The sequence below is a fragment of the Lactuca saligna genome, chromosome 3 (genome assembly GCF_052625555.1).
Source record: "Lactuca saligna cultivar CGN05327 chromosome 3, ASM5262555v1, whole genome shotgun sequence".
Taxonomy (NCBI): domain Eukaryota; kingdom Viridiplantae; phylum Streptophyta; class Magnoliopsida; order Asterales; family Asteraceae; genus Lactuca; species Lactuca saligna.
Genome location: NC_136419.1, coordinates 110,332,788 through 110,358,089, shown reverse-complemented (window position 1 = coordinate 110,358,089; position 25,302 = coordinate 110,332,788). Strand labels below are relative to the sequence as shown.

The following is a 25,302-nucleotide window of genomic DNA, read 5'->3' as shown; positions in this document are numbered from 1 at the left end:
TCAAGCGAAACTACCCCAAGGTAGCAACAACTGGCAACACCGGGAGAGTTCTAACTGTGGGACGAGATGAGGAAGTCGTCGATCCCATCGTCGTCACGGGTACGTTCCTGCTATACAACTCATATGCTTGCATCCTTTTCGATTCTGGTGCTGAAAGAATTTTTGTTAGCCATTCATTCAAACATCTTCTCGAACATAGTCCTCAACCATTAACCGAAACATTTACCGTCGAGATGGCTAACAGTGAGAAAGAGAATGCTAACGATATATTCATAGGCTATACCCTTACCCTGAACAATCATTCCTTTCCCATCGACCTAATGCCAGTTTCCATAAAGAGCTTTGATGTTATCATTGGCATGGATTAGTTGAGTCCCAATCATGCTGATATCCTTTGTTATGAAAAAGCTATCCGTCTCAATCTTCCCTTTGGCCAGACCCTCATGATTTACGACGATAAACTCAGTTCCAGTCCTCGCATCATTTCATGCATCAAAGCTCAAAAGCTTCTGCGAAAGGAGTGTTACGCATTCCTAACCCATGTGATCAACGAGAAACAGGAAGTTAAAGACGTCGAGAGCATCCCCGAAGTCTGCAACTTTCCTGATGTCTTTCCCGAAGAGATCCTGGGAATTCCCCCCGAACGCCAAGTCGAGTTTCGCATCGACCTAATTCCCAGAGCAAATCCTGTAGCCAAGTCTCCGTATCGCTTAGCTCCGGCAGAAATGCAGGAGTTATCCAGTCAACCCAATGAGCTACTTAGTAAAGGGTTCATCAGACCGAGTTCCTCACCCTGGGGAGCCCCGGTATTATTTTTAAAGAAGAAAGATGGATCCTTTCGGATGTGTATAGACTACCGTGAGTTGAACAAATTGACCGTCAAAAATCGTTATCATCTTCCTCGAATAGATGACCTTTTCGATCAACATCAGGGAGCCAGCTATTTCTCGAAGACCTTAGATCAGGGTACCATCAACTTCCAGTTCTCGAGAATGATGTTTCCAAGACAGTATTCAAGACTCGATATGGTCACTACGAGTTCATAGTGATGCCTTTTGTCTAACCAACGCACCGGCGGTGTTCATGGACCTGATGAACCGGGTGTGTCGCCCCTTTCTAGACAAGTTCATTATCGTGTTCATTGACTACATACTTGTCTATTCCAGAAGCGAAGAAGATCACAAACAACACTTGAGGTTAGTGTTGGAAACTCTTAGATCGGAGAAGCTGTACGCGAAATTCTCCAAGTGCGAATTCTGGATTCGGAAGGTAACCTTCCTTGGTCACGTGATAAGCGAGGAGGGTATACATGTGGACCCTCCCAAGATCAAGGCAATAGAGAATTGGTCGGCACCAAAGACACCCACAGAAATCCTTCAATTCTTGGGTCTCACTGGCTATTATCGTAGATTCATTCAGAATTTTTCCAGAATCGCCAAACCTCTAACTACTCTGACACAGAAAGGTGTACCCTTTTGTTGGAATGAAAAGCAAGACACTGCATTCCAAACTTGAAGCGAGCCTTGTGCAACGCACCTATCCTGTCCCTGCCCGAAGCGACGGAGGATTTCTTTGTCTTCTGCGATGCGTCCAATCAGGGCTTAGGATGTGTGCTCATGCAGCGAGGAAAAGTTATTGCTTATGCCTCAAGACAACTGAAATCACATGAAGTCAACTATATAGCTCACGACCTGGAGTTGGGAGCAGTGGTCTTTGCATTGACGATTTTAAGACATTACCTCTACGGAACCAAGTGCATGATCTTCACTGACCATAAAATCCTACGACACATCTTCGATCAGAAAGACTTAAACATGAGACAACGACGATGGGTAGAGATTCAGTGACTATGAGTGCAAAATCCGCTACCATCCCAGCAAGGCCAATGTGGTGGTAGATGCCCTTAGCCTAAAGGAAAGCTCAGGTAACAAGGCGAAGACACTGACAATGACCATCCATTCCCACTTATCCGCCCAAATACGAGAAGCTCAGTTCGAAGCCCTAAAACCAGAGAACATGTTGAATGAAGCCTTGAAGGGAATGGATAAGAATCTTGATATCAGAGGTGACGGAGTCTATTTTTTCATGGATCGAATCTGGACACCAAAGTTCGGAAGTTTCAAGGAGGTTGTCATGAACGAAGCTCACAAGAACAGATACTCCGTTGACGTAGGTTCGGATAAGATGTACCTGAATCTCAAGAAACTATATTGGTGGCCAAGCATGAAAGCCGAAATAGCTACCTTCGTGGGAAAGTGTTTGACTTGCGCCAAGGAGAAGGTCGAATATCAGAAACCCTCGGGCCTGCTCCAGCAGCCCGAGATACCTGAATGGAAATGCGAGATGATTACTATGGATTTCATTACCAAAATTACCCAAATCTCCGGGTGGGAACGATACCATTTGGGTAACTATCGATCGGTTGAAAAAAATCCGCTCACTTCCTACCGATCAAAGAAACGTTCAATATGGAAAAACTCATGCGAATCTACATTCAAGAAGTGGTCTGAATGCATGGTGTGCCTGTATCCATTATCTATGATCGAGATAGTAGGTTTACCTCGAGATTTTGGTAGTCCCTTCAGAAAGCTCTCGAAACTAAGTTGGATATGAGTACAGCTTATCATCCTCAGACAGACGGGCAGAGTGAGAGAACTAACCATACCTTGGAAGACATGTTCAAAGCATGTGTCATCGATTTTGGAAAATCGTGTGACACTCGTTTACCCTTGGTTGAATTCTCTTATAACAACAGCTACCACACCAGTATCAAGGCTGCCCCGTTCGAAGCCCTTTACAGTCGCAAGTACAGATCCCCTATGTGTTGGGCCGAGGTAGGGGACACACAGCTAGCCAAGGGTCGAGTCCCCGACAGCACTCTCACTGGTCCTGAAATCATCCATGAAACCACCAAAAAGATCATTCAAATCCAAGAACAACTGAAAGCTTCACGAGACAGACAAACGAGCTACGCCAATAAACGATGAAAACCCTTGGAATTCCTGGTTGGAGATCGTGTCTTGTTGAAGGTCTCGCCTTGGAAAGGCATGATATGCTTTGGAAAGCACGGGAAGTTGAACCCAAGGTACATAGGACCTTTTGAGATCCTTGCTAGGATCGGTCCCATAGCCTACAAACTCCGATTACCTCAAGAACTTAGCAACATCCACCCTATCTTCTACGTTTCTAATCTTGAGAAATGTCTATCCGATGAAACTCTTGTGATCCCTCTGGATGAGATCGAAATCAAAGAAAATCTGAACTTCGTGGAAGAACCAATCCAAATCATGGATCGTGAGATCAAACGAACGAAACAAAGCCGCATCCCGATAGTGAAAGTTCGTTGGAATGCCAAGCGGGGACCCGAATTCACTTAGGAGCGCGAAGATTCAATGAAACAGAAATATCCGCATCTCTTTCCAAATCCATGATTTGTATCTTAATTCTAAATTTCGGGACAAAATTTCCTCTAACGGGGGGATGATGTGACAACTCGAAATCTATTCCGTCAATGTAACCCACTTCCGTTAATAAAAAGTTATTTTTATTAAAGTTTTTCGTTAAATTTTGAGTTAAGTAAATCCATTTGGGTTATTGTTGTATTTTTCATATGCATCTGAAAGCAATAAAATCACGTGAAATACCCTCAAACCTCTTTCACACCCTTAGAGCTCTCTCTCTCTCTCTCTCTCTCTCTCTCTCTCTCTCTCTCTCTCTCTCTCTCTCTCTCTCTCTACAAAAGTTGTATTTTGATCAAGAATTGCTCCTTTCAAGCTTCATAACAGTAAGTAAACCCTCCTAGCTTGTTGTTTAGCTTAGCATACTTGCAAATTCGAGGTTTAATCATCCAAAAACCCCAAGAACATGTGTTTACGGTTTGGGAGCATCCCAAAACCGTAAACACCCTAAAAGGGGGGGGGGGGGGGGTTGATGCCCCAAAACCCTTCCAATGCTTATCTAATGGCCTAGGGACTTGCATGAATGATCTAAGAACCCCAAAACATGAAAATAAAGGTGTAAACATGATTTTACGGTTTGGGAATGTCCCAAAAACGTAAACACCTCCAAAGGGTGTTTAAGTGCCCTTAACACCTTGTATGGCTTATATTTGGGTCTAGAACTTTGCATGCTTAACCTACAACCACCAAAACACATGAAAAATGGACAAACATGAGTTTACAGCTGTAAAATCATGTGTTTACAACCGTAAACTCACCAAGGTAGCATTCAAGAACTGTAAACTCCATTCAAGGGTCATTTCAAGTTCCAATCACTTCCATAGCCCTTGATTCAACCCTAGGACCCTTCCTTGTGTGAGATAAGACCTTTAAGCACACAAATACACCACTCCCATGAGTTTACAACCATAAAATCATGGGGGATATGGTCTTTGGACCGTAAACACCCCTAAGGGCTCACACTTGAAGAGTAAAACTCCTTAACGAGGCCATACACTCCTTAGATGTAACCCGTATCATTCTTAACACTTAAAATAAAGTGTTTTCGTGCATTAGAGTGTATTTACTTACTTAATTAGTGATTCAATAACCAATTAGATACAATTATGTATCACTTCATGTTACGTAGAATCCTCGCGTGTGTTCAAGTCCTAAATTGACACCTAGCGTCCTACTCGGCACATCCACGTCAGATGAGTTCATACCCCTACACCTTTTTCCGAGATTTTCATGTTTTAAGGGGGGAATACAAGCAAAAGTACAAGGGAACTTGTACTCAAAAATTATTATTTCGTATGAAATACTTACAAGCTCAACATGCTTTTAACACAGAAAAACCGATTTACCAACCGATTAAGAAACTAACTTGTAGAGTTCGTTTTCAAAGGTTATATTTTATGTTACAAAGGATTCATCTTAATCATAAAACAGGATTTTCCATATTATTACTTGTAAATTCATTATTCTTAAGATTGGAGATGTGTCCTTGGTAACACTCCCCAGAGATACGAGAGTGTAGGACTAACCCTGTAACCAGAATCTCCTGGAGGGAGAGCGTGCCTTTTGTGTATAGATCTATACGGGACTGACTACCCCGCACCTTGCTGCTAGCTACAGTGGGACCAACATGTCTACGGGTGACAAAGTCATAAAATGATACTGGCCCCCGTTACGAGCCATATCTAGTTTAATGTATGGTTATAGAACTCACAACTTAGATAATGGAGATTTACTTTGGTAATAATAAACCTAGTGAACTAACCTCAAAGTAATAATTGTTTTGATTACTAGAGGGTATCGAAAATACCCTTAGGAATTAGTTCACTGCCTACTTATTAGTTTTATGTGTGTATTAAAACTAATGTATTTCATCGAGGGTAACCGAGCTTTCAAAGAAACTGCACCTAACGATAAAAGTATGGTAGATACTTGTGCACTTCATTTCCGGATCGATAACCAACCATTGAATTTTAAGGAAAATATGGGTTTTTCCTGGGATAACTTAACTTTTCATAAACATGTTGTTTAACAAATGGATAACCAAACTTCTTCTATAAGAAAATATGGGATTTTCTTGGATAACAACTTTTCATGAAATCAAAGGAACATTTTCTTTCACCTTAAATCAATTACTTATGAACTCACCAGCTTTATGCTGATGTTTTTAAAACTGCTTGTATTCTCAGGTTCACATTAGACAGGTATCACGCTTACTTTTGGAGAAGACGGTGCATACAGAAGTCTCGTCTATACTTTTGTTTACACTGATGTATATAGACTATGTATTTCTCCACTTTCAAACAAATGTAAATATTTTTATGTAATGTAATGGTTGTGTTCACTATACTTACTGTGTACAATGATTGTGATACTACGCATGACGTCCTCCGCCCCGAAATGTTTCCGCCGTCAGTTTCGGGGTGTGACAACTGTAGCTAATAGTTCAGGTGTGGGATTGTCGGTCCCGAATAGATCTATTCATAAATTTCATGCTCTCCCTCTAGGAGACTCTGGTTATACTAAAGGTGAGGATTTACCAGTACCCGAAGGGTACAATGAAGAGAGGTCTCACAATCCTGTATTAAGTAGTTTATGTGTTGTTCTATTGTTTGCATGTTTGGAATCATTTGTATACCATGTAGAGTATAAATACTTATACGTAAAATAATTATTTAGTAAAATACTCTTGTTATCTGTATGTAGTAATGGATAAACTAAATCTATCATAGTTTATGTGTTCAACCATGTACTTAGTTTAAATCTGTAAAACTGTTAATGAATTTTCCAAACTATACCTATTATAGTTTGACGGATATGTTTTGTTCATGTACTGTTCTGAAAACTATGCAATTATGTTTTAGAAAACGTCCCTGATGCTCTGCATATTACAAAAGGGATAAAATATCTAAATGTTTGATGTGAAACTGTTGAAATTGCGTAAGTTATTAACTTGTGAAAACCTTTATGTTTGGCTTGTATCCCCCCCCCCCCTGAAACGTTGTAAAAACTATAAAAGGGTAGGGGTATGAACTCAATAGTTGTTGGGTACGAAGGATTGAACCGGAATATCCTCGAGTTCATGCACGTGGAACTTAATGGAATCCTAATATCAATAAACACATATACGTATCTAAATTAGAGATTTCATTAGATAAAGTGTTAGATAAACATTGGTTTTCGGTTATGGAATGTTACCGGGACTTGGTTGAATCGAGGGAACAGGCTTTTCACCAGTTAAGAGCTGTTTACAGTCATAAACAGGAGTTTACGGCCGTGAACTGGTTTTGTGGCCGTGAATAGGGTTTATGGCCGTGAATAGGGTTTACGGCCGTGAATAGAGTTTACGGCTGAGAACTGGGTTTGCGGCCGTGAACAGGGTTTACAGCTGTGAAATGTCCTTTGAGGAGTTTACGGCCTTTAAAGATTTGAAGGGTTTACGATCGTAAACTCAAGAACAAGGGTGCTTGATTTCGATGAAAATGTGTTCCATATGCTCCCAAACGACAATTTCCGGCGTTTTTCGGATGAAAGGAGGGGCTTTTGGTTTTTACGGTCAAGAGGGTTAGAGAGAAAGAGGGTGTTCCCAGCCCAGAAAGTTCAAATGAGGGCGGGTCTCTTGTATTTATAGGCTGGGGGTATGGTCGGTGGTGGGGTCCACCTGGCACCGACCGTAAACGGGTTTACGGTCGTACATGAGTTTACGACCGTAAACTCGTCCTGGCCGTGAACACTTCACAATTCGAGAAAGGTGGGTTTTTTGCTTGATTTTTGGTTTTCCAACTCGTATAGAATTATAACTATGACCTTAGTTGATTTTCTAACCCAAGAAGTTGACGGGAAATTTAATAAAATTCAATTTTTATTGATGGAGATGGGTTAAAAATAACAGAAGAAATTTCGGGTTGTCACAGGGTCAGTTTGTCACAACTAGCATTTTTACTAGGAAATTCTACTCTTATGCAATCATTCACCTAGTGTGATAACTTGTACTCTAAGTGAATACTATGCTCCATTCCTATTTGTATATACCTCATATGCTCAAATAAGGGTTGGAAACCCTAGATATCCCATTTCAAGTTCACTATGGCCTAGGATTCTCTTATTGGGCCTAATGGACCAATAAACCTTCAAGTTGACTATCTTGGGCCTAGAAACCCTAATTGGGCTCTAAATAGACCACATTCATAAAACCTTAGCATTTTGGGCCATGTGGGCCTAAAATAATTCATCTTATCACTAATGAGCCTTATTGGGCCATAACTAATCCAATTAACCCAAATGGGCTATAAATCCATTCCTTTATGTCAAAGTGGGCCAAGAATGCACTTAAGGACTCAATGGGCCGAAAAATGATTTTTGGGCTTCATAAATTCAATCAAGACCAAAAATGGGCAAAAATTACCTCATCCTAATTTACCTTAGCCCAATCTCGGCCCAAGATCATTCCAAAACAAAAATAAATAAAAATAAATAAACAAATGAAAGGAGGTTGATTTAGAATTTGCCAACACATGATTATCTAGCATATATCTAGATAATCACATACATCTAGACACTTATTACCCTTCATGCAATACTCCTTATCTCCTCTCCTTCTCTTCTTATTCCTCTTGGCCGAGAAGAGCACACACACACACACTTCACTTCCAAAAATTTCTCTCAAGCTCTCAAGAACAAATCTTCCATCATCCCCCAAAAATTTCGAGATTTAGGGTGTTTACAAGAGGATTTTTCACCACAATCTCCATATTGGTAAGTTATTATCAAACACCAACATCTCCTTTCAATGTAACCTTAAGAACTCCTTCTTACATAATTTTATTCCATGATCACACCTTAGAAACTTCATAAGCTCGAAAACTACTTCAAGGTGTTGCTAGGACTAAAAATCTCCTCACCTCTTCTTCAAAACTGAAACATCAAAGCAAAGGTGAGCTTCATACCCCCTTATTTTCGGTTTTATAAGTTTTTGTGGGGGAGAATACAAGTAAAGGTGTAGATCCATCATTATGTGTATGTTTTGGTTGATTTCTATGCTTATATGTATGTTTTGTATGATTTTGATGCTAGATCTAGTTATGAATTGCTAAAAACCGAGATATATCTTATACTAGCATGAAATATACTACTACATACAAAGTATACCAAGAAAAATAGCTAAGTGGCTTAACAATACATACTTTGGGCTAAAAACTCATTTTTTTGACATAAATGTTAAAAATACAAAGTTAAAGGGCCCAAAATGAAATATTTCGAAATCTGATGGGTGAGATGAGTCAAAACAGATTCCATAATGTATTTTCTGAAAATATACTCTTTTGGAAGATCAAAAACATAAATTTCAAGCTTAATGGGCTAAAAATGACAATTTCGGCCCAATAGGGCCCATTATGCGAAATTTTCTGTTTTGGAGGGCCAAAACTGTCTTTTTCTGTAAAAAAATGGACTACTAGTGTTACAAGTACTTTTCAAAGGTTTAAAATGCTTTTCAAATTTAAAAAGGACCAAAGTTGCAAAAAATTTCCAATTTGGGCCAAAAATGTAAAAATTGCGAAAAAGAGGGGTTATAACCGAGAAAACTGCAATTTCAGGGACTTAAACTGTTTTCAATGAAAAATATGCTGAAAAATATTAATTTCAATAATTTTTGGTGTTAAAATGTCAAGAAAAATGGGTTAAGGACTAAACCGGAAATTATTTTACCTAAAGGGGTGAAAAAGTAAATTTACAAAATAAAGAGGGGTTGTAAACAGAAAATTTTCAATGATAATTCAATACACTCGTTGTGAACAAAGATTGACACTACGACTCTCGATGAATTACAATACACAATATCACCAACAATCGTTACCAAACGAATTGATTCGGTCTCGAATCAATAACAAATCCAAAACTACTAACACTACAACGCTCAATACACATATGGAACTCTCGGAACTCTTTACTCTCGTGGAATTACTCAATACGTCGACGTACACTCCTTAGGCCCAAAAGTTGCAAATCATGCTTGTCGCGCCTAGCTAGCCCGATGACATGATCTTTAGGCCCAAAGGACACTTGCTTACATGTAGTTGGGTCTAATATGACTCGACCGCGCGTAAGAGGACTTTCAATGGCAAACATGCTGCTGGTCCCCCAGGGTCCTTCAGTGCTGATAGTAAAGTCGGTAACTCACGATTGCGGGATGGGCTTCGGGCCCTTCGCAATTGCAATGGTCTTAAACGACGCAGGGAAATACCGAGGGTTTCGCACCTTCACTTTTTCTCTCCGGTCGTGGGACTACACAAGTCCGGGAGGATTGAGTTGTGTGAACAAGTGCGAGTGATGCCTAAGGGATCGCTAGTACGGTTGTCGACTGGACGTTTTCATTAACGGACGTTACAACAATTCACCACCCACTGTATGCTCAATGCCTCCGGAGCTCAACGAATACCTCTAATGTAACGAAACGACAACACATAAACTAATAGGAAAACGTCGGGTTTTCCTAGGGTTTTCAATTATTACACTTACGAACTACATACCGAGTTTTACAAACCATACGCTTACATCTATAGAAAACAAACAAGCATACCTACGGATCTTCACACTTTTTACACTATACTATTTTCAGAAAATATCGGATTTTCTGGTGGTTTTCGAAACAATACAAACATTGGATTTCAAACATTACTTATGAACTCACCAACATTTCATATGTTGACGTTTTTCAAAATACTTGTATTCTCAGGTAACAGATAAAACGAAGGGATAAGTGTACTCAGTGACGTTTTGCTTCTTGTTTAATTAGCACCGAACAATCTACTTTTTGGGCATGTAATGTTAGGGAACAATGTACTAAATGTAAACGTTACCAGTTGTATTATTCCAATGCTTGGTGATGTATGATGTTATGTTTCATGTATATTCATTGTGATGGTATTCAATTGAGTCACAATAGCCACCGGACGTTTCCGACGTCTGGTTCGGGGGTGTGACACAGTTTCCGAAAAAGTCGCCACATCTGAAAGATAATGTGCACTTTTCCTTGAAAATCATGAGAGAACCAAACTGTCACATCCACCGAACTGTTCGTTTTCCCCAAGAGGACAAGAGTCGTCACTTGACCTTCATTTCGAGGCAAAGCTCATTCACTTTTGGGATGAGAAACAAAATCATATACAGACTTGCAAAATCTAGGTTTGAGTTTGTATTACCAAAGACCTTAAGGATTTCTATGCAGATGTGTGCCAAAGACATAGCGAGAACCAAGGTTTTAAAAATGTGTGTATAGTAACATCAAATAAACATTCGATGTAAAAGTATATGGATCCCGGGCAAAGATTACTTCATTTGACAACAAGAAAGATATCGAACTCCTTGTGTGGTATTCTGTGATGTACAATCGAAAAATTGTGAATGTGTATCGAAGGGCTTCTTTTTACTTAGGTTTTGAAGGTAGGCTCAATATGTTCATAACCACAACTTAACATAAGTGTGAGTTAAATGATCAAAATTACCTGTATGACCAGTGTAGTCAGGGACAAGTGGAGATGGGATAAATTTTAAAGTGACTAAGGTTTAAATAGATATTCAGAAGGAAATCTTATTCCTTGAAAAAGTTAAGTACTTGATCTTGTTTGGAAAAAATATATTGGGTAAAGAACATTTTGTCAAGATCACTCATAACGAAGGAATACGATTTTGAATATCGAAGTAGGGTACTGAAACAAATGTTTCATTAAAATATTGACCATAAAGTTCACTGTCAATTCCTTGATGAGTTGGGAATGTTGGGTTTCACCATCATCACGAAAGAATGAATCAGGATCATGAACACAAACTTGTGCAATATCTAAATTCTGGTTGGTTTCTACCAGAGATGTTGAGGATATGCAAGTAGTGTGTGTGAATCGTGAAGAACAGAGTTTGTGAAAAATATTGTTTAAGAAACATCTTGTACCTCTGCGAATGATATGGACTTAGCAAAAATCTCTTAACTCAAAATGAGAAGAGAAGGGTAGCTCATTGACTAATGCAAATATAGCCTGATTAGGAAAGAACCCTCGTAGTGAGTGATTCTTTAAGGCTTCAAAACACATTGAGTCGGCTTATAGTCAACATACAATAGCATGTTTCTAGGGACACCTAGCTAGTGCAAAGATTCGAAATTGTACATGTCCATCTGAGACGAAGCAATGTCCATTATAATATGTTGATTGAGATTTACATAGAAAAATATTAAGCACACAAAACAAGAACAATGAAAATATTTTTGGATTTTTGTTTTTGGAATTGAAAGACAAAAATAAAAAAATCTTTATGGTATTTTTGTTTTTGAAATTTAACGACAAAATGAAGAAAATCTTTTTAGAGTTTTTGTATTTTTGAAATTTACAGACAAAATGAAGAAAATCTTTTTGGAGTTTTTCGGTTTTTGAAATTTAAAGGCAAAATGAAGAAAATATTTTTGGGGTTTTTATGCTATAAAAAAATCAAAAATAGTAAAATGTTACCAGACATTCGAGGAAAGAAGTATAGACTTCCAAACATTGTACTTCAAACGACAACTCTTTCTCAGATAATGAACTTAAATCTGAACCATTCAGAGACATTTTGAATGCAAATAGGGTCGAACGTTGAATGGTGAACAGTAACTTCTAAACCTGTCAGCAATATTGCGACTCCTTGTTGTGTTACGAGGATGACAAACTTGGAATAGCATTTGCATCGAGCATTCCTAAACTAGACAAGATCCTTAGAAAAGATCTCTCGTCTAAAGGCTTTGTAAAAATGTCAGCAAGTTGATATGTTGTCTTAACAAATCGAACCTTGATATTTCCATCCTTTACATCATCTTTGATGAAATGGTATCGGAGTGCAATGTGCATTGTCTTCAAATGTTGCACCGGATTATGGCAGATGTGTATTGCACTTTGTGAATCACAATAAAATGGTATCTTTTTCATGTTGATTGCACAATCATGAAGTTGACTTTGAATCCAAATGACTTAAGAAGTGCAAACTACAGCAGCAACATATTCTGCTTTCATTGTGGAAATTGAAACACAAGTTTGTTTCTTCGATTTCCAGCTGTCAAGCTTCCCGTCTAAAAGTTGACATCCACCAGTAGTGATTTTTCTACCAATTTGACATCCACCAAGGTCTACATCTGAAAATTTATGAATGAAGAAACATGTCTTCGAGGGGTACCACAAGCCCAACGACACTGTTCCTTTGAGATAACGAAAGATATTCTTCAATGCGGTTCCATGGGGTTCTCTGGGATTCGACTAATACATGGCATAGTTGCAAACAACGAACATAATATTAGGCCTAGTAGCAATTAAATATAGGAAAGAACCTATCATGCTCATATACAATATGAGATCAACAATAGGCTTGTCCAAAGAAGGTCCTAAGCGCGTGCCGACTGCCATTGGTACTATCAATAGAACTATTTATCATGCCAAACTTCTCAAGCAGATTACTAGAGTACTTCTCTTGATTGATGAAAATTCCATCTCAGAATTGATGGATATTTAAAAACAGAAAATTATTGATCTTACACATAATACTTATCTCGAATTGGATTTTCATCATATTCTCAAATTCTCTAGACAATGAAGGATCGGTCGAGCCCAAAATAATATCTATGTAAATTTGAACTAGCATCAGATGATCCCCCACTTTCTTTCGAAATAGAGTGGGATCTATAGATCCTTGTTTAAATTTAGAGAGTTTCAAGAAATTGGTAAGATTTGCATACCATGCTCAAGGTACTTGTTTTAATCCATAAACAGGTTTGTCGAGAATACAACAATGATTAAAGAATTTATCATTTACAAAAACTAGTGGTTGTTCAACGTACACATGTTCTTCTAATACGCCACTGAGAAAAGCGCACTTTACATCTATTTGATAAACATCGAAGTCCTTCTGTGTTGCATAAGCAAGAAATATTCGAATAGCCTCGAGTCTCGCAACTGGGGAAAAGGTTTCATCGTAGTCAATACCTTCTTCTTGCGAATATCCTTTAACAATCAGCATTGCTTTGTTTCGAACAACATTGCCTTCTTTGTCTGTTTTATTTTTAAAAATCCATTTTAAGCCTAGGACCGAAACATCATCAGGTTTTGGAACTAGTCTCCAAAGCTTATTCCTTTTGAATTAAGCAAGTTCAGATTACATGGAAACAATCCAATCGGGATCTTCCAAAGCAGCCTTAACTATTTTTAGTTCTATTTTCAAAATAAAAACATTAAACATGCAATATTCATGGTCCACATTCAGTACCTCATTTTTAGCATGAAGTTGAGCCCTTGTCAAAACTCGGGCTTGAGGATCACTAAGAACTTGTTTTTTCAGATGATTTCATGTCCATTTGTCTAGTGGTGGATATGCAGGGTCAAAATCCAAAGGTGCATCTTTGAACATTTCATTTGTTTCAGAGCCTTCACCTACATTGACCACATTATCATACACATCATGAAAAACATCAGTTTGTGTATTAGAAACACTAGGTATTAATCCATTTTGCTCCCCCTCAACAACTGGATTAGGATTATGATGGTCCTTCTCGACATTAGCATTTGAATGTCCATGCTCCCCTTCGAAGGAATGATTAGTTGGATCATGATCCCCCTCAACATTATACTCCTTGAAATGATTTTTTGATATTGAATTCAAGCGCTACCCCTCCACTTCATCACTTTGCAACACATATTGATGTTCGACAAGACCTTGAGAGTTTGAGGTTGAATAAGAATCATGATCTACCCTAGTACCGTCAAATCATCAAAATATTTCCATGCTTCAGGAATCTGATTATCATTTGCATGAACTTCTGCACCAATTGCCCTCTCTGGAACACCAAAAAATTAATTCATAATCAATATCGAAAGAATTAGCAATTGCATACTCATCATTTGTTTATATAATGATAGGCTTCTGTTCAAAAGTCTGATCGACAGGTTTGACATAGTGATCATCGAAAGTCATATTGAAAGTTTCTTCAATCTTCCTTGTTTGCTTATTTAACACCCGATATGCTATTGAATTGTACGAATATCCCAAGAATATCCCTTCATCATCTTTGGACTGAAATTTTAAAAGGTTATCTTTGAGATTCATTATGAAGCACCTGCAACCAAAAACATGGAAAAAAATTTACATTTGGTTTTTTATTGTTGATAATTTCATAAGGGGTGATGTTAAAACGACGATGAATGAATTATCGATTTTGAATGAAACACACTATTGAGACTGCTTTTGCCCAGAGATATTGAGGCAAATTCACATAAGTGAGCATTGTCCTCGTTGCTTTGCATAGTGATCTGTTTCTCCTTTCAATAACACCATTTTGTTGTGGTGTGTAAGGAGATGAAAAAATATACGTTATCCCTAGATCAGCCAGAAATGAATCCAGAACTTGATTCTTGAATTCTGATCCATTATCTCTTTTGATCTTTCTAACTTTCTTTCACATACTAAGTTCAATGTGCTTAATGAAATCGATCATTACTTGAGTAGTTTTAGACTTCTGTAAAGAAACTAAACCCAAGTAAACCGTGAAAAATCATCAACAATGACCAATATGTACCTTTTCTTATTGAGAGTCTCAAAAGTCGAAGGTCTAAAAAGGTCAATGTGAAGAAGTTCTAGAGGTTCAATGGTCTTCGAGTCAATGATGATGGGATGGCCTTGACGATGTTCCTTGCCCTTTTCACATGCTCCACATAACAAATCATTATTAATTTGAACAATATAATTTACCACCAATTTACTTAGATTCTTGAAATTCAGGTGTGAAAGTCTTCGATGCCACAACCAACTCAAATCAAATGATGCCTTCGAAAGTAAGCAAATAGAGGGAATACAAACGATTAGCTTGATGTCAAGTGTGAACATATCACCTTTTCCTCTTAGACTTAAGCATGACCTCTTTTTTTTCTTTGTTCGAGATGACAACCTTCCTTATTGAAGACTACTTGATTACTAGTGCCCATAACAAGTTGTGATACACTTATCAAGTTGTGTTGAAGACGTTCGATGTATGTCACTTGATTGACCATAAACTTTCCATTCGTAACCTTGACATAGCCTTTAACCTTTCACTTTTAATTATTTCCGAACTTCAAAACTCCAGCATTTTCCAAACTTCTAAAATCACATAGATTTTCCTTTTGGCCTGTCATATGACGAGAGAAACCACTGTCGATATACTAGTGTTCATTGTATTGCTCGTCGCAAAATACTTGCGATAAATTTAAAAATTTAGGTCCCTAAGGCTTTTTAGGTCCTTGGTTATTAGAGTGAAATTCATTGTTAAAGGAAGATCCTACAACCGAAATTCGAACCTTTGATTTCAAACTATCAACTAAGTCAACTTCTACAAACTTAGGTATGGAAATGAAATCATTCGTTGGTTTAGGTTCGACACTGACTTTCCCTTTTCCATCAGCAGTTCGTTGTTACTCAACCTTTTCTTTGGGAAGTTCTTTCCATTTTCGAACTGAATGATTCGATTCCAATGATGAAGAACTCCAAGTTTGTGACTAATTCAAGTATCTTTCATAAGCATACTTGATTTCCTCTAGAGAAAACTTTCCTGATTGGTATGGTTTTCCTTTGCCTTTGAGCCAATGGTTTATATTCTTCATTTCAGTTTTCCCTTTGACAAATGAAGCTTTGACTTTCTGCTTCGAATCAGTATTTGGAAAGTGAGGTTGTGTTGGTTTAAACGATTCGTTTTTCTTTCCTTTAACCTCCAACTTTTCAAAATCTCTTTTTGGAAATGATGGTTTTAGAGGGTTTTGATATCGATTTTGAAAACTTTTGTTGTATCCGACTGAGATTTGAATAAAACCTTGTTGTACATTTGAATATCTTTTTTTGACCTTCATATTGATGAAAATTTCTATGCACGTTATCTTGAAAACCATTTCTATGAAAGTTGTTTTGTGAAAACCTTTCATTTTGTGAATTAGAAATAAAATTCCTTGGACGTCAGTTTTGAGCAAAATTTGCATTTCTTTGTTGTGGAAAAATTGGTTTACGAACTGGTTTTTGAACTTCAGGTCGACCCTTTGACAAACCATTTTGTTTTTTAGTGGTTTTCTTTTGATCAAATATCTTATTTTGATGAAAAATCTTAACTTGTTCAGTCAATTTTTGTTTCTTAAAAGACTTGACATTTTTCTAATAGACTTTTTTCTTGCTTTTGTCATCGAAACTCCTTTTTCTTTTGAAACTTTTTGAATTTCTTCATTAAAAATTTGTGCTTTTGTCTTTTGATTTTGAGAAACCGGTTCATTTGTTTATCAACTTTTGCATTTTCAGTTTTTACTTCCCAAATTCTTTTTGGTTTTCCCCCTTGAAAAGTAGACGGATTCTTGTTTAGAGTATTTTTTACCGTGCTTTGGTTTGAGAAAAACCCTTCTTTTGTTACTCCTTTGTTGTCTTCATCAACAATTTTGTTTATATCTGGATTCACTTTGTCTCCATTTCCTGTAGTGACAAACACCTGATTGGGAAACACCAAATCATCGGTGCGCTTGAAAGACGGATATAAGACTGAGTTCGATTCGATATAATGAGGACCTTTCTCCGTTGTCACTTTTTCGAATTTCTCTGTTTCCTCATAAACTTGATCAATGACAACTTTGGGAATAGTTGTTCTGTCCTCATCACTATAATTGTGATAGTCTTGAACTTCCACATAATCATAATCATGAGCTTTCGATGTTGAGCGTTGGTCAGTGTTAACCTTTTCTAATGAATCATTACAAATTTCTTTACCCTTCGCCATCGAAGTGAAATTAATGATAGATAACTGAGAATAGTCAACAGTTTCCTCTTCCTCAATCTCACTAATATTATTATAATTATGTTCAATATCATCAAATTTGTGTTGAGAGTCAAATGTCGAATTCTCAGTATTTTTCAAAATTTTGATTTGTTCGGTCTTAGGTAAGGTCTCATTCACAATATGTACCAAATCATTAGCATCTAAACATTCATCTATTTTAACAATACCATATGCATAAGAATCATTTGGAACTTTATCAAATTCAGAGATCTTTTTCTCACAATCATAGGATGTCAAATCTATTTTCTCCCTTTCGAATACCAACATGGGCAATAATTTCCTATGTTTTTTTTACTAATATCATAGGAATGATGAAGGGTTGTTAGTTTAGCATATAATCGTTTTGCACTATTGCAGCAAATGTTACGCTATTTCATTAAAACACAAAGATTTTGATTTTTCAACTTCGCTACTAACAAAAATAAGCATGTCATTAACATAAGATAGAGTATCATTGAAGTCAGATAAAACAACATTATAAGAACTGAAAGGAATATCAAAATATTCGAGAAGAGAACATACCTTCAAAGTCATTGGAGATTTTTCTTCTCCAGTCGACATGAAGCACTTTCCAGTTACCTCCTCCTCATCAAAACTTCCTTCTTCAAACCTAGCATACATTTCACCATGTGTGGGGCTCCTCGTCTCCTCATCAATGACCAAATTTGATAGGTTCCATCCTTATCACCATTTCCCCTCACAACGAGTGACATTTCCTTCGTCCTAGCTCTTACTTTCTCCAATATTTCGACATAATAGGCCACATCATTCACTCTTTCTTTCTTCTCCTCTCTTTTCCTCAACATGAAATCAACTGGCAGATAGTTCTAACCATTGCAGTAATTGCAGTCAAAACAAAAATCTCCTTTTAGTTTCTTTTTTGCGTTCTCAACTATAGTTTTGTTCTCCTTCTTCTCCACTTTTGAATCCTCTCTCATTGCTTTCCTAGTAGACAAATTTACCCTGAAATCATTGGTCCTTTTGAACTTCTGATTAAATGGCTTCCATAAAGAACTTCTTAACTTTATTGTTGGAGTAACACGCCACTACTTCATCTTCCGAATTCACAAGAAAACCTTCTTCATCAGAATCAACCTTCTCATCTACTTCGATCTCATCTTCTTTTGCGAACACCTTTGAAATCATGGCAAAAGGGCCTCCCAAATTCATTTTCCCCTCATCATCTATTTCGTTGATCTCACTCTCATGAGCTTTTAAAACATTATCGGGATCTCCCAAAGATTAGTTATTGAAGCTTTGATAAGTATTGATCATCAAGCTAATGTTTCTCCATTCCTTTCGAAGGCCCATTAAGAAAGTGAGATTGTACTCGATAGTAAAACGATTGGCTCCATAACGACTACATTTGAAGATCAACTCGTTCAGATGATCGTAATAGAGTTCGATGGTCTCATTTTCTTTCTTCTTGAACTCTCCTATTTTGAGTAAACACTACTCCACTAAGCTCTTTCTTTTCTTCTCACTTCCCTGATACTACTCTTTCAATGTATCCCAGATCTCTTTTGATGTCTTGCAACCACGAACATAATTGTAAACCATCGGTGGAAGAGCACCACGAAGTTCACGCAAATATATCTTGTCATTTTCCTTTTGTTTTTCCGCTTGCAATGCAACATCGACAGAGGAACCAACTGTTCCCACTTATTATAGCCTTCCTAGTCAATAGTCTCTACTCGTAATACAGCACCAAAGATCTTCATCAATCCCATTGAGATAAACATTGGAATTTTGGTAGAAGAACCGTGAAGATGAGAGAAACCAGAACTAGTATTCATGTTAAATTTCGCCATTGTTATACAGAATGAAATGATGAAAAACTCCATAAAATGAAATCTAATATATGAATCTTTCAGAAAAAGAGAAAAGAACACTTGATTTGTCAAACGAAATACATAATCGAATCAAATCAGTTGATTAGATCAGGTTTTCTAAATCAAAAGTGCGGAATATTTTTGATTCAAAAATAGCGATTCAAAACTTTTGAAAATACGAGAAAACTAGAAAACAACATAATGAATCCTGTTTTGATACCAAATGTAGTTCATATAAATCGAGTGTTAAGAACGTAATCAAAGTACAAAATGAATTAAGAACAAGGATGTAAATATGGTCTATTTGGCTTATTGATTATTTGTATGAATAGAAGGGTTCTGAAAGAGTAAAGTTCTCTCGCTCTTACAAGCATACAAAAGTTACTCTCACCCTCATATCTACTCCTATTTATAGGGACATACAGACACTTACAAAAACAAATGTGAGGACTAGACATCAACGCTTTGAACTCTAAACAATGCCGTATGAAATACATATTTGAAATACAATTCACTAACTTCGAAACTACTCAGGCCTAATTGAACTTCGACACCTCATAACATATGTTGAACTTTACACAAAGTTAGTTGCATGGATCACTAGTGCAACAAATACAATCCGCATAGACCATCCATGTAAAAAAATCCAATAAAATGTGTGAATTTGGGCAAACCATAAGAACCAAGTGTGTAATTAACTCTGAAAACTAAAATGAGAAAAGGCCTAAAGTGGGGATAAAATGTTCATGTTATAACATTTAACACGGGAGGGTTAAACCTAGACGAAACATGTATTTTTTGCTAACCACAATGACCAAAAGAGTCGAACTATACACACCACATGGAATAGAACTGTAATTTAGCATTCTTTTAAAAGATTTAAAACTTGAACCTAAAGTATTGAATAATGAAAACCTAACAAGACAAAAGTGTAATTTAGAAGTTAAATACGATAAGTCTAACCCAATCATTTCCTAAATTAAAACAACATGGATCGAAACTATTATTAAAAAATTGAAAATTTTCCATGATTGGTTCTGTTGGTTTGCAAAATTTTGCACTTTCAGGATTTCTATAAAAAACCGTCATGCTACTGATTCTTATGGTTTCAAAAATTGCATGAATGGTCCTCTTGGTGTTAACTTTAACTTTTGGGAAGTTAGTTTCTTTTAAATGATCAAAATGTCATTGGCATAAATCTGAAAATTGTATATACCTTAAGGATCAATTCTGAAAATTTGAAATTCTCTCTCTCTCTTTCTCTCTCTCTCTCTCTCTCTCTATATATATATATATATATATATATATATATATATATAATATTTGTTTTTTTGTTTTTTTATTTTATTTTTCAAAAATTTGATAACATTTTTTACCTTGTTGACATTTTGTTTTTCTATTTTTTTATACTTTAATTAGTTATGATATTTCTAATTTTTTTATTTTTTATTATTTTTTTTATGGTTAATATAATGTTTTTATAAATTTGATCCATAGTAATATATATACTCTAATACAGAAAAAATATCATAAATGATCCATGTGGTTTTCCTAAATCTAAAGTTTAGTACCTGCGGATTAAAAACATCATAGATGGTCCATGTGCTTTCAAAACTATTGATGATTGGTCCTTATTGCTAACTTTGTTAAGTTTTGTTAAGTTTTGTCCGTTGACTGAAGGGCATTTTTCATCATTTCACTACCACAAGGACCATTTATGATGTTATCACTTATTTCAAAAAATGAAATAATATGCGAAAGGGGTCCCACCTTCTCTCTCTCTCTCTCTCTCTCTCTCTCTCTCTCACACACACACACACACACACACGCATCGCATTTATATGCTGCCCTAACCAACATTAGACTCGCATGTTATTCATTTTTTTAGGAAGAAAGTTAACAAAAAATGATGATCACTAAAATATTCAACTCAATATGTGTGGTTATGTTAGGACGAACACGATGTGTGTGTGTGAGAGAGAGAGAGAGAGAGAGATACAGATGGGACCCCTTTTGCATATTAATAAGTGAAAGCATAATAAATGTTCTCTATGGTAGTGAAATGATGAAAATATCATTCAATTAACGAACAAAAATTAATGGAATTAGCAATAATGATCAATTGTCAAAAGTTTTGAAAGCACATGAACCATATATGAAATTTTTAAATCACATGGACTAAACTTGAAATCTGGAGAAACCACATCGACCATTTATAATGTTTTTTCTCTAATATATTCATACATTTTATACTTTTTTTTTAAATTCGTATTATTTGTAATTCTTTTATGTATTTTAATTTTTTTTTCGTTTTTTTCTTTTTATATTTCATCAATTTGATAACGCTTTTATTATATTTTACAAAAAGAGTAAAATGTTTTAATATATTAGAGTTGGATAATTGTATAAAAACTCAACATGTTTTCATAAAAGTCTTAAAAAAGCCACTATATTATTTTTTTGGACGTTAAAACCCTTATATTTTTTAAAATGTATTGTTTAATGCATTAAGCTCGATAAGTCCTAGATAGCAAAAAATGTTAGGTTAACGTTTCTATTGTTACAGTTCATTATATTAAAAAAAAATTAAAAATATGAGGGTTTAAATGCACTAAAAATAATATAATTGTTTTTTTTAATCCTTTGATGAAAATAGATTAGGTTTTTCTGAGGTAGAAAACCTTCAATAAGAATTTTAGAAAATATAAAGGTTTTAGTGTACTAAAAAATAATATAATGTTTTTTTAAGCATTTAATGAAAATACGTTGATTTTTTCCGAGGTTTTCCAAATTAGAGTATATTACATTTTTTATGTTCGAGTGTTTTTTGGTTTAGCGCATGTGTTCATTATCTCCATGATTTCCATTACTTCCTGGTTTTCATCTAGGACTTCTATTTTTTGTTGTTATATAAATTGTTGTATGTTATGTTAATGAAAATGAAGAAAATTTGATCCAAGTTCAAGTATGTTCATCTTTATTCTTTGGCGACTAGCCATCTCGAATTGGCATTAGCTTGGGAGATTGACCACTTCGAATTGGTCTCTATCAATTATTGTTTTCATTCTCATCCTCGCAATGCCTCCCCAATTCCATTCTCTACCGAGCCTTGAAGAGTCTTTTGCCACGATAGCATACCAATCGACTCAAGTTTTTATAACTATCGCCAACAACAACCGTCTCGATGCCATCATCGCTAAACAATTGAGGCTGCAACAATCATCGATAACGTCTGGATCCAAAGCAAATAATAATAATAACCAGAAAAGTGACCCCCGCATTGCGGGGATCGTAAAGTGTCGCTTTAGTGTGGAAGTATAGTACATTGTTCTAATTTGTAGCTATAGTAAAGTATGTTGCTATTGTCTACGTTTTGCCCATTTACAAATACACAAATATAATGTAGTATGCTATAATATAATGACCCCTTTGTGTTGCAAAGTAAATAGCAAGTGCGGCAGCAACACCCTGTTAAAAAAAAGTAAAGTATTACCTCTCGAATATTAAATAAAGCAATAGGTAAGGCTAGGTTATGGCCAATATGAATACCTTAGCAATTTGTCCCTATGCTCGGTCAATGACAAAATCTATTCTTTGGAGCTGAAAAAGAAACCAACATGAGTTTCATTATCGAAGGAAGCAAAACTATAAAATATTTAAAATTTTAATATAGAAAAAAATAAGTGTATTCATGATTTGTTCAAACCTTTTGGCCCATTAGGAGAAGGTTTTAAGATATTTTGCAGTGTAAGAATCTTTCGTTCAGCTAGAAACTCAAAGACTTGCCATGGATAATATGGTGATCTAACAATTTGTGTATGATATTAACTTTCTCACACTTTCTAATACTTACCTTATGAAGCTTTCCTAATGTTGGAATCTTAATGAACTCGTATCTATGATGTCTCTCATTAGGTTGTGTAACATTTGTAAACCTGTAAATTCAATAAATAAAAACAAAACAAAATAATAAGGATTTTAATGATTAATAAGGATCACATAACCATCTGTATTTAAAAAAAAACATTTTGTTTCGTATGTCTACACAACCAAGGCATGTTGATGGCTGATGCAAATTCCAAAAACAGGAACGTTTCCAATAATGCCCTTCACCATCTTAACGAATCTAGTACGTACGTCTATTTTATATTATTATGTGATTTAAAACAAATAGGATGATTCGGTTTAAAAAAAAAAAAAAAAAAACAATACAAAAATCAAAAGTTATATGAAGCAATCTAACCATTTGGAGGTGAAACGACTGCCCCGAAGCAACCCATCTAACATTGTTGCAGATCGAAGAGACAAAATGCTTGATGGAATTGGACTGTAGCATGTAAAAAGGGTTTATTAAAAAAAAGTTAAAAAAAAAATAGTTATAAGAAAAGTAGCCACATACCCATTTTCGCCAAATGCATACTCCATGGATTTGTTTAATTTCTTTAATAATGCAATTTCCACGGCCCTTGAAGCTTGTCTTCATCAAGAAATCATTCAAATTTCTTTCTCACATTTTTCAATTTTCTTGCTCATCCACCTAACCAATTCAAGGGCAACATGGGTTATCAAGTTTACCATATTTTTAGATTATGAAAATTTGTCAAAACTCACTGAATATCAAATAAATTCCTTTTTTCTACATTTAAACTTAGGACCAAATACTATTACTTGTACCATTTTATCGTTATGATAAAAATGGATTTATGCATCAAACAAACTCTGCAATCAAAATAATCAATAAATTCTCAATTCAAAACTTCAAAAAACTATGCAAAACAATCAACAAAAACAAACAACATCAACCTTGAAATCATACCCTGCATCGATCTTTTAACCTGTGATTAACCCCTTGAAGTGAAACCAAGAAATTGTACACACGTCTGCATTAGGATGTACAGAGTTGCATTTAAACAAACAACATCCATGTTTAAACAGAACATTAATTTACATATGGAAAGTATTATGTTTAACCTTAGAAACAAATAAATTTAGCCATAGACTTGTGCTTTAAGGCAACCCTAACAGAATAATCATTAAAAGTTACAAAAAAAAACTCAAAAAAGCAAGTGAAAAATTTCTTATGATATTCATGTTGGAAACACAATAATTATCCATAGATGCAATTAGCCAAATTTTAAAAAAAAAAAAAAAAAAAAAAAACTACCAAAATACGAAATTCATTTGAAAAGTTGAGTTACCTTCTGTATGAGGATCAACAATGAATTTTCTCATGTAGTCAATGAAGTTGGTCCCATTAAAATGATCCCCACCAATGGCTACACATGTGGATTGTCCTAGCCCAACAACAGTAGTTTGGTAAACCTATAACAAAATAAACAAAAAAATCATTCAAAAAGATGCATAGAATCAGAATGTTTTCCAAATTCATAATAAATGAATTAAACTCAACCCAATCCAATAAAGTGATATGAAATCCGTTTGTGAAATGATCAAGTACATCTAAAAGGAAGAGAAGAAAAACAGGAAAAGTGATTCGGGCATTTCATCAAATAGCTGGTGGCCACAACTTTATCCCCGATTGTAAACATCTTGGTTTTATGTGCATATCTCTACCATTCACGAATCTGAAACCATAAGTTTGCTCAATGTCTACCTCATATCCTTCATACCTTTCCTCTTCTTTAGTCGCTGATTCTTCTGCTCCATTGTTCGATGATGCCTACATACACACAAAAGAAAAAAATCTCCAAAATTCATAAGCTACGAATTGGTCCTACTCAAGTCCAAAACCAAAACCGGAAAGGAAATCAGGGGCGAGATAGTTAGAATCAAATAGAAGTGTAACCTTCTTTAAATCCGAAATTAGGAGTGAGATACCTGGAAGTCATAAATCGATGTTGAAACCCTTTCATTCTGAAATAAGACATCGATCCATAAGAGCCCTCTCGACCTACCAGGAAAACGCACCGCAAAACTCACAAACCCAGCTACAGTGACCACAGTCGAGTTATTAGGGAAGGACAGAGAGGCCATCAAGACGTCGACACTTCCGGCGGTCACCAATAAGGACAGCAACCGACGACGAAGCGGCGTCGTCAGCAGTCCGCTTCACCCGAACAGCCATGACATAATAAAACGACGACACATTGGGAAGAAAGCAAGCAAAATTACGATAGTAGAGGAATATTATCTAAGGGGTGTT

General features: G+C 35.9%; 1 protein-coding gene across 8 annotated transcripts; it reads right to left on the bottom strand.

Moving 5' to 3' along the window:
* Positions 1–22,396: 22,396 nt before the first annotated feature.
* On the bottom strand, positions 22,397–25,302 carry LOC145037123 (uncharacterized). Of its 8 annotated transcripts, none has more exons than XM_078985697.1 (9): positions 24,978–25,302; positions 24,754–24,819; positions 24,338–24,461; positions 23,956–24,019; positions 23,539–23,676; positions 23,383–23,466; positions 22,846–23,074; positions 22,689–22,739; positions 22,397–22,607 (listed from the first exon to the last, which is right to left on the bottom strand). In XM_078985697.1, the coding sequence occupies exons 1-4, from the start codon at positions 25,131–25,133 to the stop codon at positions 23,970–23,972; spliced, it is 396 nt and encodes a 131-aa protein (XP_078841823.1). In that variant the 5' UTR covers positions 25,134–25,302; the 3' UTR covers positions 22,397–22,607; positions 22,689–22,739; positions 22,846–23,074; positions 23,383–23,466; positions 23,539–23,676; positions 23,956–23,969. The 8 variants fall into 8 exon arrangements, 6 of the variants coding, with proteins under 6 accessions (XP_078841823.1, XP_078841824.1, XP_078841822.1 ...); XM_078985698.1 differs by having other exon boundaries at positions 22,993–23,074; XM_078985696.1 differs by having other exon boundaries at positions 22,689–23,074; positions 23,943–24,019.

Excerpts from the sequence above, each read along its gene's own strand:
- LOC145037123 (XM_078985696.1), bottom strand. The coding sequence starts at position 25,133 with ATGGCCTCTCTGTCCTTCCCTAATAACTCGACTGTGGTCACTGTAGCT. Across the intron at positions 24,820-24,977 it reads CATCGATTTATGACTTCCAG|GCATCATCGAACAATGGAGC; the intron begins GTATCTCACTCC and ends GTGTGTATGTAG. Across the intron at positions 24,020-24,337 it reads TGTTGATCCTCATACAGAAG|ACGTGTGTACAATTTCTTGG; the intron begins GTAACTCAACTT and ends ATCCTAATGCAG.